This window comes from Antennarius striatus, chromosome 1 (genome assembly GCF_040054535.1).
Source record: "Antennarius striatus isolate MH-2024 chromosome 1, ASM4005453v1, whole genome shotgun sequence".
Taxonomy (NCBI): Eukaryota; Metazoa; Chordata; class Actinopteri; order Lophiiformes; family Antennariidae; genus Antennarius; species Antennarius striatus.
In genome coordinates, this window is record NC_090776.1 from 1954511 (window position 1) to 1968574 (window position 14064).

Consider the following 14064-nt stretch of genomic DNA (forward strand, 5'->3'; position numbering starts at 1 on the left):
TAAAAAAATAAGAATAGTAATTAATAATAATGATAACAGTGAATTATACATTTTAAATAAACTTTAAATTAAAAAGGAAGCGAAGATATCAGATTTCCGACACGGAGGCGTGGCGTTACGCCTGACGCAGAACTCTTCCGTGTCCTCTGATTGGTCTCTCAGATGACGTCACAGAACCAACATGGCGCCTGCACTGGTGGAACATGTTGTCGCAGACGCAGGAGCGTTTTTAAAGAAAGCTCCTCTCCAGGTGAGATTAAGTTCATTTTTAATCCATAAACGTTCAGTAGCGTTAGCTTCGTGCTAGCTAGCCTGTAGCCGTCTGTGGTGCCGCCTGATCAGACTACAGGGAAGCTAATAAGCTAACGGCTAACAGGCCCTCATCTCCATACAGGCAGCACAGTTTTAATGATAAATACAGCTTTAATCCCGGATTTATTAATCTGTTGTTCTAATCCAAGGTCACATATTATTATATATTCTGTCTCCTTCTTAAAGTTTGTGTCTTTTATAGTGTTGTTGAGCCAACATGAGTGGATATCCATAATATCTATAATACAATAATAATATGAATCACGTGTCAAACTCAAGGCCCGGGGGCCAAACGTGGCCCGCCACAACATTTTATGTTGTCCGCGAAAGCTTAAAAGGTCTAAAAATAAATAGGTCAAAAGTGTGCTGAGCAAAAACTACATTTCCCACAATGCAGTCTGTTTTTGATGTTATTTTTCTTCAGTCATTGATAGTTTGATCCTTGATTGATGGAGTTCTGTTACATTTATTTTAAATTACATTGAGTTGCATTTATTAGTTACTTCTGTCCTTTGAGGACAGACGTTACACTGATGAGTTGGACCCCTTAATATAGATAATTAAATAAATTATTTATTCTGTTCTAAATAAACTGTGGACAATCTCTGTTGTGTTTGCATTCAGGACATCGGCAGGAACATCTACACCCTGAGGGATGTGGTGGATGAGATCCGGGACAAACCCACCAGGAGGAGTCTGGCCTTCCTCCCCTATCAGCTGGTCTTCAAAGAACCGCGACCGGAACACATCCGACTGGGTACCGAACCCTGAACCTCCTGTTTCCTCACCCCCGGCTGCAGACGAGTGCATCCTGACCCGTTTCCCGTTTCTCTGTCCTCTCAGTGACGGAGTTCTCCAAGAAGACCGGGGACTACCCCAGCCTGTCCGCCACCGACATCAAAGTCCTGGCCCTGACCTACCAGCTGGAGCTGGAGCATGTCGGGTCCCAGCACCTGAAGGAGGAGCCCGACGTGAAGGTACCACAGAGGCATGCTGGGAAAACCGATGGTCATTCTGTTACGTCAAGACGTATTTGTCCTCGTATGACCCCGACATCTGACTTACAAACATTCGTGGATACAAACAATATTCATTATGTGTGGTTTTAATGTCCTGTAATTGTTTGGGGAATAGTACTTTAGTTCTTAGAGCAGTAATGACATGACTTTAGTATCTAGAGCAGTAATGACATGACTTTAGTATCTAGAGCAGTAATGACATGACTTTAGTATCTAGAGCAGTAATGACATGACTTTAGTATCTAGAGCAGTAATGACATGACTTTAGTATCTAGAGCAGTAATGACATGACTTTAGTATCTAGAGCAGTAATGACATGACTTTAGTATCTAGAGAAGTAATGACATGACTTTAGTATCTAGAGCAGTAATGACATGACTTTAGTATCTAGAGCAGTAATGACATGACTTTAGTATCTAGAGCAGTAATGACATGACTTTAGTATCTAGAGCAGTAATGACTTTAGTATCTAGAGCAGTAATGACATGACTTTAGTATCTAGAGCAGTAATGACATGACTTTAGTATCTAGAGCAGTAATGACTTTAGTATCTAGAGCAGTAATGACATGACTTTAGTATCTAGAGCAGTAATTACTTTAGTATCTAGAGCAGTAATGACATGACTTTAGTATCTAGAGCAGTAATGACATGACTTTAGTATCTAGAGCAGTAATGACTTTAGTATCTAGAGCAGTAATGACTTTAGTATCTAGAGCAGTAATGACATGACTTTAGTATCTAGAGCAGTAATGACTTTAGTATCTAGAGCAGTAATTACTTTAGTATCTAGAGCAGTAATGACATGACTTTAGTATCTAGAGCAGTAATGACATGACTTTAGTATCTAGAGCAGTAATGACTTTAGTATCTAGAGCAGTAATGACTTTAGTATCTAGAGCAGTAATGACATGACTTTAGTATCTAGAGCAGTAATGACATGACTTTAATATCTAGAGCAGTAATGACATGACCTTAGTATCAGAGCAGTAATGAGATTTAATGACCTCAGATTGAGATTACAGATTGGAATTTCTATAAATACGGATTTAACAACAATTCAATTTATGAACAACCTCTAGGAACCAATTATTTTTTAACTCCGCCCCCAAACTCCATGGTATGATGTCATCACTTCGAGTTCATTAACACTTAAATTGTGTCTCCAGGTGAACATTCAGAGCACACAGCGACACCCCGAGACGCCGCTTCACGTCGCCGGATTCCACTTCCCCTCCAAGGTAGAACTTCCTGTTCCGGTTGTGTTTAAACCCCGTTTGGACGCGTTTTAGTCGGCTTCCTCGTTCTTGCAGAAGAAGAACGACATTCCCGTCGTCCCTCAGACGCCGGTTGAGACATCAAAAGCGTCCGACGGCGACGAGTTCAACAGCTTTCAGTTCTGGAGGGAACCGCTGGCGCCCGTCGACGGCGACCTGCTGGAGCTCCTGGTGGGTGTTCCCGTAAACGCAAGGTTTAAAAACCTGCTAGCTGCCGTTAGCCGCTATTAGCAACTATTAGCTGTTAGCAGCTAATGAGCGCTGGAGCGTCACTTTGTGATGTAGGAACAAACGGTGTATTTGTGTGATCGGTGTGTGAAAAGGGGGCGGGTCCAGTGGAGGAATTGACAGACAAACAGAAGCAGACGGACGCGCAGACGGACGCCGCCTCCTTCAACAGCTTCCAGTTCTGGAGGCAGCCGCTGCCGCCCATCGACGACGGCCTACTGGAGTTACTGGTGAGTTCCTGTTGGTCAGGTGGGCAGCAGGTCAGGACCCTGATTGGCTGACAGGCGGTCACCCCTGATTGGTTGTTACAGAAAACAGACGACAAGCCCACCACAGAGAGCAGGTCGCAGACAGACGACCAATCAGACGACGACAAAGAGAACGAGCCAGAAGAGGCGGTTGACGCTGATGATGATGATGATGATGATGATGAAGATGGGGGCGGATGGATCACCCCGAGTAACATCCGACAGGTGAAGATGGACTCTGCTGATTGGACGGCTCCTGGTGATGTCAGAGTCGGGTGTCTGACCACCGACTTCGCCATGCAGGTAACCTAGAGATCAGAGGCGGGGTTTCAGGCTGACATCCTGTCTATCGACCAATCAGCTGTGACCTCTCGACCCTCCAGAACGTCCTGATTCAGATCGGACTCCACGTCCTGTCCGTCAACGGGATGCTGATCCGACAGGCCAGGAACTACATCCTGCGGTGCCACGCCTGCTTCAGGTGAGCCCAACGCTATTAGCTGGAGGCTAATTAGCATTAGCATGGACGCTAAAGGCGCTTCTGTTTCCAGGACGACGAGCGTCATGGACAAACTCTTCTGTCCTCACTGCGGGAACCGGACCCTGAAGAAGGTGGCGGTGACGGTGGACGAAGACGGCAGCGTTCAGATGCACTTCTCCAAGAACCCCAAAGTGTTGAACCCCCGGGGGCTGAGGGTGAGACACGCCCACTGACACACCCACCCACATGTACACGCCCACATCGCTAACCCGCCTCCTTTGTTGCCCTCCAGCACTCGCTGCCTCTCCCTCAGGGCGGGAAACACGGGAACAACCCCCACTTGGTGGACGACCAGCGGTTCCCCCAGCAGCGGCTGACCCGGAAAGCCCGCCAGAAGACCGACGTCTTCCACCCGGACTACGCGGCGGGGGCGTCGCCCTTCTGCGAGAACGACATCTACAGCCGAGCCGCCAGCCTCCAGATCAGAGACGGGCAGGTGGGCGGCGGCCGGAGGCGGGCCAACCCCAACGCCGCCCGCAAGAAGTTCGTCAAGAAGAAGTGAAGCGATTGGACGGTTGGAGAACTGATCGGACATTCAAAGACTGGCAGACCGGACCAGAACCGGTTCTGTGGATTTTGTGAACGTGTTTTTGGCGTCAATAAATACTGGAAGCGACTCGTCACGGAGGTTCTTTAATTCTTGAATCATTTTGGAAAGTCTAGGTTCTGACTCGGGTCAAAACCGGGTTCAGAACCAGGTCACCAGGACCGGATCTGTTCGGCTAAACACCCCTGAGAACACGAGAACCTGGTGTTCTGATTGGAGGAAATCAAGTAGATAAATAATCAGCTGACCCCACCCCCAACCCGTTACCATGGAAACAAAAAGGATGTCAATCAATCAATGTTTAAAGGCACAGCTAACATGGAACCATGGACAGGAAGTTCTGCTACCTGTCACCAATAAGTCCGGTTCCACCACAGATCCCTGGTTTTTATTCCAGGGAAAACTCTTCATCCACCGTCGTCTCCACCGGTTCCTCGGCTCTCCTTTCAGTCTCTTCTGACTCTTGGAGGCCGGATTGGGTCGGTTCTGGTAAGTCTGGTTCTGCGAGCTCCGCCTCCAGTGCCAGGCGGCTCAGGTCTCCAGTCACGTCGAGCTCTGGCGCCGGTGGAGCGAAAATCTCTCTGTCAGGAAGCAGGAAGTCCAGCGGCTCCAGGACCGCTGGGACGTCGATGTGGCCGAGGTTCCCGTAGCGCTGGAGGTGAGTCGGAGGGACGCCTGCAGGCGACAGGGACCGCCAACCAATCAATAAACAGACTAATCAAACAACCAATCGTTAAACCACTGGCCTGGGAGCAGCAGTGTTTCAGGTTTTATAATGACGTCATTATTAGAATGGTGATGTCATTGTTAAGAGTGATGACATCAGAGGCGACGACGCCTTAAGTGCACGGAAATTGACTCTGCCCCTCGTCTGCCCCAGACTCTATCCTGGATCTGGACTCCTTTGGCGGTTTTTGCCCCCGCCTCTTCAGACCCGTCAGTCGAGACCCTTACCCAGGATGAGGCCCAGCTGGGCTGGGGGGAACAGAACCTGCAGGCAGCGGTTCAGGAAGGGCAGGAGGTCGTCGGCATAGCAACCGCAGAACTGGACGAACAGCTCCTTCTCCCTGCTGCTGAAGGCCGACTCCTCGGCCCGGTGGAACACCAGGATCTGACGGGTCACCTGACAGGAAGGAGGAGGAGGAACACCCGTCACATAAAGCCACACCCACCCAGTAGAGGCCACACAAGGCCACGCCCACCCAGCCGACACAAAGGATAAAGACGCAAACAAAGGCAAAGTGCAGTATCTGCAAGGTTTGTAAAATTCACTGCTTTGGCCCGGGTGTAGTTTCTGGTTCTAGTTCCTGGTTGTAGTTTCCAGTTGTAATTCCCGGTTGTAGTTTCTGACTGTAGTTCCTGGTTGTAGTTCCCGGGTGTAGTTTCTGGGCGTGGCTTCCGGGTTTTATTTTCATTTTACACTTTATGAAAGTCTAGTTTTTTATGCAGATACTGTACTTTGGGTTTGTACAACAGATTTGAAAATTAATAATCAATAATCAATCTGAACACATTTAAATGCAGATTGACACAGAGGAGGTCTCTGTTTCCATGGTAACCCACCCCCCCCTCACCTTGTGGAGGGCGTCCTCCAGACACCTGGAGACGCTCTGGGCCAACCCGACGGGGCAGCAGAGCCGCAGGTCGTTGAAGGCGCTCAGGACGTTGTTGAGGAAACACGCCAGCGGCTGGAAGTCCAGCAGGGACATGGGGGGCTGCAGGGTCCCCGGCTGGGTGCATGGGGCCGCCGAGGGGATGGCGCCCCCCAGGACAGACGGCATGGCGATGAGCGTGTACATGTTCATGTCCTCCTGGAACTTGTCCACCGCCTCCTCCACAGCGCGACAGAACGTCTCCCCCGCCACCCGCTGGAACATGGGCGCCAGCTGCCCCCGGAAGTCGGCCCCCACCCTGCTGAAGGAGAGCCCGAAGTACATGCATTGCCCCAGGAGGGAGTCCAGCCGGGCCCCCACCCCTCGCTGCAGGTCCCGCTCCAGCGTCTCCAGGAACTCGGCTACTTTCTGCACCACCCACCCGTGGAAGATGGCCGCCTCGTTCACCGCCATCTGCCCCCCCTCGGCGGCGGCCGGGGGGGGCACCAGGGGGTCGTCGTCGGAGAAGATGGCGCGGTACTGCGTGATGACGTCGAACAGGTGCACCCGGCACGCCTCGATGGTCTTGGTGACGTGGAAGTAGGCGTCGTCATCGGGGATGGCGGCCAGGATGGAGCTGAGCCAGGACCCCCGCGCCTGCAGGAACTTCACCCGCAGCTCCGCCTCCGTGAACACGTCCATCCGCCGCAGGTAGCCAATCACGCGCAGGCAGACGGGCAGCTGCGAGTTGCTGCGCAGCTGCTGCAGCAGCTGGTTGAGCATCAGCTGCGTGGATTGGCGCACTTCACCCACAATCCCCTGCGAAGGTATCAGATTTCAGAGCGTGAAGTTCAGACCTGCTGTGACTCGCCTTGTCGGGACTCACCTGGATGACCGGCAGCGCGGCGTGCTTCTTCTCCATCCGCTTGACGTACGCCGCCAGCTCCAGGGCCTCCTCGTAGTAGGCGTTCCGCACGCAGGTGTCCATCAGCTGAGGGATCTCTAGGATCTCCAGGATCTCGGTGTGGCGGTTCAGCGTCAGGCTGTTCATCCGCCGGCTGGCGCCGATCTGCTCCGCCTCCTTCATGAAGCACCTGTCACATGACGCAAACATGTACCGTGATTGGTGCATTTCACGTTGCACTGCGCCGTATTTTGAAAAACTCCTTTGAAGAGTGGCACAAGTAACACAAACTGTATATAATTATGTTAGAAGCCTATGGTAACCTTTTTGGTGTTACCATAATCAATAATCATAATCAATCAATCATTTTAATGTGGAATACACACAAATATCAAAAGTATCAAAAAACAGCCGAAATAGGTCAGGGATGGAAAGGTTCATGTTAAATAACTCTAAATTTATTACTTATTCAAGTTACAAACATTATAGTTTGTAACTTGAATAAGTACAAACTGTAATGTTTGTTTGTTTCTCTGTTCTAACATAAATCCTTTTAATTTGTCAGGTTATTAAACCCACAGAACTCCATCAATCAAGGATCAAACTATCAATCAATAAAGAAAAATAACATCAGACACAAGTTAGGACGTTAACTTTGTTCACAACGTTTTTCAGTTAAAATGGGCTGAACGAGTGCATTATGGGAAATGTAGTTTTGATCTATTCATAGTTGGACACTCTGACGTTTATCTCTCGCGGGCCACATAAAATGATGTGGCGGGCCGCATTTGGCCCCCGGGCCTTGAGTTTGACACATGTGACCCAGACGGAGCAGGAACACCCGGATCTGGTAAACCCGGTTCTTCATGGAGACCCTGGACCGGGACTGACCTGCATTTCTCCCCGAAGCCCGGTAACTTGTCCAGCAGCTGGGACACGCTGCCCTCCACCCGGCCGAAGTCCCGGTAGATGAGCTCGGTGCAGTCGGCGGTGCGGATGAAGGTCTGGTAGTTGGAGAAGGCCAGCTCCCGGGTCTGCTGGAGGATCTGCGCCCGCTCCTCCGCCAGCCGCTCCGGCTCCCGGCTCAGCTTCTCCACCCCGAACGAGCTCAGCTCGGACAGGTAGGCCGCGAAGTCCGGGTTGGACCTCCAGCTGTCCGGGAAGCTGTCCTTAAAGATGGACGCCAGGATACTCTCGTCCTCCACGTCCACCGCCGTCATGTTTGAATCCCCGGTTCGGTAAGAAAAACTCACCGGAGACGTTCAACCGGTTCCTGAACCGGTGGGACTAACACAGAATATGTGGATGTGTTCCAGCGATTAGCGCCGGTGTTGACAAACACTTCCGGGTTCGTCAGCATCTTCTTCTTCTTCTTCTGTGGCTTTATTCGCGCTTTGCCGCCACTTGCTGGACTGGAGGACGAACGGCGAGAAATAAAATTACAAAATGATTGTTATTACTGTACTATATACACACTGCTGTCTAAATATAAATGTTTCATAAATATATAGATTTAAACATCTAATATGCATATATATATATTTAAACATCTTGTTAAAATGACCTTATTAAAATTATTTATATCGGGTGTTTTTTCAAAAATCTGATATATATATATATATATTTATATTATAAAAACATTTTATTAAATAAAATTAAACTTTTTATCATTTATAATGTGACAATATATATGTATATATATTTATATATAAATATACAAGTATATATTAAATAGGTTCAAACATCTTATACTTTATAGATGTGTGTATACTTAAAAATCTTGTTTAATTGATGACCTTATTATTATGATGATCTTATTATTAAAATGATTTATGAATTTTTTTTTCATCCATCTGGATATAGATTAAAAAAATTAAAAATCTATGTATACATATATTATTATACGTTTGTATACCTCTTATCATAAATTACTATAAATAGGTCAGAAGTAGCAACTTGTGACATTTGCAGATCTAAAGTTGCTGAATCGGTCACTAATTTGCACTCATTTTATTTCTAATTTCATTCCATTCTTTCCTAAAGGAGCAGCAGCTCCGGCTCAATCCCAGAAATCATCAATAATCAATTTATCAATAGTGATTAATCTAGATCAAGTTTCATGAAGACTTGTTTATGACTCCTTCAGATCATCTGAACCATCTCCGTTTAGAACCGGGTTCTGTTCACACGTAGTTCATCAGCAACGTTTAAATTTAAATAACTTTATTAACAAAGATATCATCCACACATGAACGCAGTCCTTCATCTCTAAAAAATAGTTTCTGATCCGTCCCATCGATCGATCGATTGATCGATCAGCTGATCCATCGTCTCAGAGCGAGTCGTCCAGCGGCGCCATCAGCAGCTGCAGCTCCCTGAAGGTGCTGCCATGACGACCGACCTGCGACGCCTTGTTCCTCACCAGCCTGCTGAGGTTCTTCAGCTGCTTGTAGCAGGCGGCGCACTTCTGATGCCTGGGGGGCGGAGCCACAGGAGATTCCCACACACACAAACACCCCCGTTTAAAACCTCTACAGGCCACCGTGATGCGTTTGAGGTCGGCTGCTGGCCTCGGGTTTTTAGCGACTCACCGCTCCTCTCGTGTGATGTCGACGCCCACCGAGGGCGGAGCCTTCAGCGTGTCGGAGATCAGCCGCCAGAAATGTTTCATGATGAGTTTCAGAGACGTGCAGCCAGTCTGCATGTAGCTGGACACACACACACACACACACACACACGCGTCCATTTCTGTTCTCCTTTCGACCAATCAGCAGGTGGAACAGAAACCTCACCTCTCATATTTACTCTGCAGCAGCTTTTCGGTCTGGGGGATAATCGTCGTACACAAATCCAGTCTCCATAACAACCTGAAACAGTCACATGAAGACGGTTTGTTGTTGTTGTTGACGTGTCGACGTAGCGACGCCGCCGCTGCGCGTTCGACTCACGGGTGAAGGTTGATGATGTTCAGGATGTCCACGACAATCGACAGGTCGTTCATGGAGTCGGCGGCGTCCAGCGCACTCTGTAAACAGGAAGTAAATGCGGTGAGCAGGAAGAGATGACAGACGGACACACACACACACACACACACACACACACACACGGACGGACGCTGACCCGGATGTCGTCCCGCGCCCACACGCCTCGCACCGTCTCCAGGTTCCTGTGGCGGCTGCTCAGCATCACACACATGGTTTCGTGACCCTTCTTGATCTGAGCCAGGGCGTCGGCGTCGCTCAGCGACCGGCCTCGGTTGTTGGGCGGAGCCTGGAGGAACAGGAAGTGCTGTTAGAGCGGTAAGGATGCCGCAGAAGGGGAAGTGGTTCCGGCGGTGGCGAGACTCACCGGGAGGAAGTCGGCCACGTTGAGCCCGATGGGCTCCTTCCTGTCGCTGAGGATGATCTTAGGTTGAGGTTTACACGTCGCCGTGGTAACCGGAGGAGGAAGAGGAGGAGGAGGGGCGGCAGGGGCGGGGTTAGATGATGCTGGTTGCTTTACGCTGGAGACCACCGTAGGCTCCACCCTCTGGACAGGTGTGGAGGAGGCCAGAGGGGGAGGACCCTAACACACACACACACACACCCACACACACACACACACACACACACCTTCATGTTAACAAACACAGTGAATGTCGACAGTGACGGACTCGTGCTGCGTTCACTGACCTGCTGCTTGTCAGGAAAAGGAGAAACCAGATCCTTCAGCTGCCGACTGATGGAGACGACCGCGTCTGAGGAAGAGGAGGAGGAAGATCACTGGATGCAGTGAACTGGTTTCTGGTGTGGATGCAGTGAACTGGTTTCTGGTGTGGATGCAGTGAACTGGTTTCTCACCGTCCTCTGGAGGAGCGGGGAAAGGCTCTGGAATTCTGGGAGGAGTCCGACCTGATGAAGAGCAAACAGCTGAGTCAGCCTTTACGTTCACTGGTGGTCATGTGACTCTACGGCTCCACCTACAGATGACTTTCTTGGGCTGGAAGATCTCCTTGTAATCCTCGGCGTTGTGGATCTCCGCCGTCGACACCTTCTCGTCTGCCTCGTCCTCACTGGGGCTCCGCCTCTCACCTTCGGGGCTCCGCCTCTCCGCATCCAGCCTCTGCTTCACCCTGAAAGGAGGACCCGTCTTTGATGTTGGGTTCTGATTCGTCAGCTGGAGGGGGGAGGGGGCGGTCCTCTACGTACCCCTGGGCGGAGCAGGAGGTCATGGGTCTCTCGTAGCTCCGGCGGAGGGCGTTTCCTTTTGGATCCTTCATCTCTGTGAGCGATTGGTTGTCCTGGACGACGCCCTGGACGGCCGAGCCGCTCCGCTTCACCCGCTTCAGATCCACCACGTAGGACGAGACGGTGGACAGCTGGTGGGACACGCCGATCTGATGGGCGGAGGCGGGGTTAGCGTTAGCGTCACGACAGTACCGCGTCCGTCCTGCGGGAGGCTCCACCCACCAGCTGCTGGTTGCAGGTCGCCAGGTCGGTCACTTTCCCCCAGCCCACCGGCACCACGTCGAAGCAGCAGTCGGGCTCCCAGCCCAACACCCGCAGCGAGTCGGCGGCGCCGCTGTACAGGCAGTCGCCGTCCGGACTGAAGCAGATGCACCTGAACGCACCGGGGGTCAAAGGTCACATGACAGCGACGCCTTCTCCGTCCGAATCAAACCAGGAAACGCACCTGATGGGAGACGTGCTACCCTCCATCGAGCCGACCTTCGTGAACTTCTCCAGGTCCCACAGCTTGACGGTCCTGCTGAGACGACGGCAGTGGCTCAGCCAATCAGTGGAGAGTGGGCGGAGCATCTCGTTAGAACAGGTTACCTGTCGGAGCTTCCTGACGCCAGCAGGTACTCGGTGGGGTGGAACTGGACGATGCTGACGGACGCCGTGTGGGACGTGAACTCGGTGAGCATCTTCCCCTGGTTCAAGTCCCACAGCTGAGGAAGAGAAGCGAATGTGAACACACACACACACACACACACACACACACACACACACAGCGGTGCCTACCTTCACGGTCTTGTCGTCGCTCGCCGAGGCCAACCAGCGCCCGTCTGGGCTGAAGGCGACGCTCCTCACGGCCTGAGTGTGACCCTGAGACGCAAAACAGGAAGCAGACGGGAGTCGTACCGCAAACATGTCCGATTTTAAAACGTGTCCCTGAACGCACCGCGGGCTCTTACCGTGTACCTGAACACGCATCCTTTCCTCCGGATGTCCCACAGCTGACAGACGAGAACCAGAGTCACGCGTTTAAGAGAGGAAAGACTTCGTTAGCGGCATTCACACACACACACACACACACACACACACACACACACACACACACACACACACACACACACCTTGATGTTTGTGTCCATGGAGCTTGAAGCCAGGAAGTCGCTGTATGGATGGAAAGCCAGGCTGGTGATGTTGGCTTTGTGTCCCATCAGAGTCCTCAGAACTGGGGGAGACAGGAAGTAGCAAGTCATGCTAATGTCACACACACACACGCACACACACACGCACACACACACAGACACTGAGTCTCACTCTTTGCCGCCTCCATGTCCCAGACCCGTATGGATCCAGACTGTGAACCGGTGATGATCTGATCCTCCGACACGTTGAACTGGACACACTCCACCGGGTTCTTGTGACCAGTGAAACTCTGAGACACACACACACACACACACACACACACACACACACACACACACACACACACACATATTAATGTAACATATGAACAACAGACGGCTCCGCCCAGGGGCGTGGCCGGCATTAGACCTACCATGATGCAGTTGGGCTTGTTGACGGCCCACAGGTTGACCCGGCAGTCCTCCCCTCCCGTCACCAGCAGGCGGCCGGAGCTTTTCCCCAGCGCCAAACACAACACGCTGCTGGAGTGGGCCTCGAACGCCTCTGGACGGCAACACGGGAGGGACACGTTTAGTGAACGCGTAGTTAGTGGTAGATATCAATGACTGATTCTGTGTCCCTCAGCTGCCTGTAGGGGGCAGTGTCCACACAAATGTTCTGAAACATCTGCTGGAGGTTTGAGACATCTAACCCCAAAACAAATATGATCACATGACCTCCTCTGACTCTCATTGGTGGAAATAAAAACAACTCCAGAAAAGCTGACCGGATCTCGTTCTTTACCACGTGTTGGCGGATGGATACAACATCAGTGAGACCGTAACTCGTTCTCATTGGTGGAATAAAGGCGTAGCTCATGTATGTTCTTGTGGCTTTTGTGTTTCTTTTCCTTCTTTATCATTATTTATGTAACTTATGGATAATTAATTATACACCGTTAAAGTCTATAAAGTCTATTGGTTGATAAAAATGTGTTTTTATTGTCATAATTTATGAAGATTGGGGCTGTTTTACAAAGCTGGAACGGATTAAAGTATTTTAAGTTATTTTAAATGGTGTCTTCCTTTGAGCTCAGCGACGAAACGGATTAAACTCTTATGAAAATCAAACTGGCATCTCCAGGTTCTTCTTTATTCGCTAACAGGAATAACACAAACGGACTCACGCAGTCGCCATGAGATGTTGGTGGAGTGGGCGGCGGCCATACTGGTCAGACTGGGACACCGACTGGACGAACTGAGATGAACTGGAGGATCAGTCTAGATCACCAAGGACAGACATCAGATTCCTCCTCCTGCAACAACACAACAATCACACACACAACAATCACACACACAACAATTACACACACAACAATCTCACACACAACAATTACACACACAACAATCATACACACAACAATCACACACACAACATTCACACACACAACAATCATTTTGTCATGTTGTTAACATGACATCCTAGGAGCAACATTTCTATTACTTTTCAATTTAATCTCCAAAAACAACAACACAAACAAGACTAGTTCAGACGTAAACAATCGTGCTCCGGATCAGCTGGTTTGGACTTTCAGGGTTTGTAATCGAACCAACATCAAACCTACAGACGTCACCAAATGTAAGCTAGCTGACGTTAGCTAGCATTAGAACCACCATGAAGCCAATAACAACAGATTAACTAACGCTTAAACTAGTAGGTTAATAACAGGTCACGTGATTTAGTTGCGTTAACTAGCTACATTTGGGGCTCTCACGTCAGATGACGCAGACTCCGTAAACAACACAGGCTAGTTAGCTAACTCCCAGCTAAAGTGCTCGTTAGCTTAGCCGAGTCAGGCTAATTGTTGCTTTATAAACAACAACAACTTGTTTACCTTCCGCCGAATCCTCGGGACTCACGGGGGGGGGGTGTCAGAGCTTAACCGGTTTAGATGTCCCACTCGCATCGGTTTGTGTGAGGGGGGGGCTGCGCTGTGGCTTAGCAACTGAGAAAAACACCGTACTTCCGGTGACGTCATCACGTTTAAAACGTCTTTAAAGAC

The 14064-nt window shown here is 50.1% G+C and overlaps 3 protein-coding genes across 5 annotated transcripts; 1 reads left to right on the forward strand and 2 right to left on the reverse strand.

Moving 5' to 3' along the window:
- The first annotated feature begins 157 nt into the window (after positions 1-157).
- On the forward strand, positions 158-4250 carry nob1 (NIN1 (RPN12) binding protein 1 homolog). The gene is made up of 10 exons (XM_068321072.1): positions 158-250; positions 937-1069; positions 1156-1289; positions 2499-2570; positions 2643-2777; positions 2930-3064; positions 3146-3385; positions 3466-3563; positions 3634-3778; positions 3856-4250. The coding sequence occupies exons 1-10, from the start codon at positions 182-184 to the stop codon at positions 4123-4125; spliced, it is 1431 nt and encodes a 476-aa protein (XP_068177173.1). The 5' UTR covers positions 158-181; the 3' UTR covers positions 4126-4250.
- Positions 4251-4397: 147 nt separating this feature from the next.
- Positions 4398-8007, reverse strand: cog8 (component of oligomeric golgi complex 8). The gene is made up of 5 exons (XM_068321060.1): positions 7558-8007; positions 6649-6856; positions 5745-6581; positions 5125-5293; positions 4398-4845 (listed from the first exon to the last, which is right to left on the reverse strand). The coding sequence occupies exons 1-5, from the start codon at positions 7884-7886 to the stop codon at positions 4559-4561; spliced, it is 1830 nt and encodes a 609-aa protein (XP_068177161.1). The 5' UTR covers positions 7887-8007; the 3' UTR covers positions 4398-4558.
- An 865-nt stretch (positions 8008-8872) lies between these two features.
- katnb1 (katanin p80 (WD repeat containing) subunit B 1) lies at positions 8873-14003 on the reverse strand. Of its 3 annotated transcripts, none has more exons than XM_068310800.1 (20): positions 13897-14003; positions 13189-13317; positions 12436-12566; positions 12195-12312; positions 12005-12105; positions 11843-11884; positions 11670-11753; positions 11481-11596; positions 11338-11409; positions 11115-11265; positions 10854-11041; positions 10629-10777; positions 10506-10556; positions 10338-10402; positions 10015-10230; positions 9787-9936; positions 9615-9691; positions 9459-9533; positions 9258-9374; positions 8873-9140 (listed from the first exon to the last, which is right to left on the reverse strand). In XM_068310800.1, exons 2-20 carry the CDS (start codon positions 13226-13228, stop codon positions 8999-9001), a joined length of 2085 nt encoding a protein of 694 aa, XP_068166901.1. In that variant the 5' UTR covers positions 13229-13317; positions 13897-14003; the 3' UTR covers positions 8873-8998. The 3 variants fall into 3 exon arrangements, with proteins under 3 accessions (XP_068166901.1, XP_068166904.1, XP_068166893.1); XM_068310803.1 differs by having other exon boundaries at positions 13189-13282; positions 13897-13983; XM_068310792.1 differs by lacking the exon at positions 13897-14003 and having other exon boundaries at positions 11338-11596.
- Positions 14004-14064: the final 61 nt, after the last annotated feature.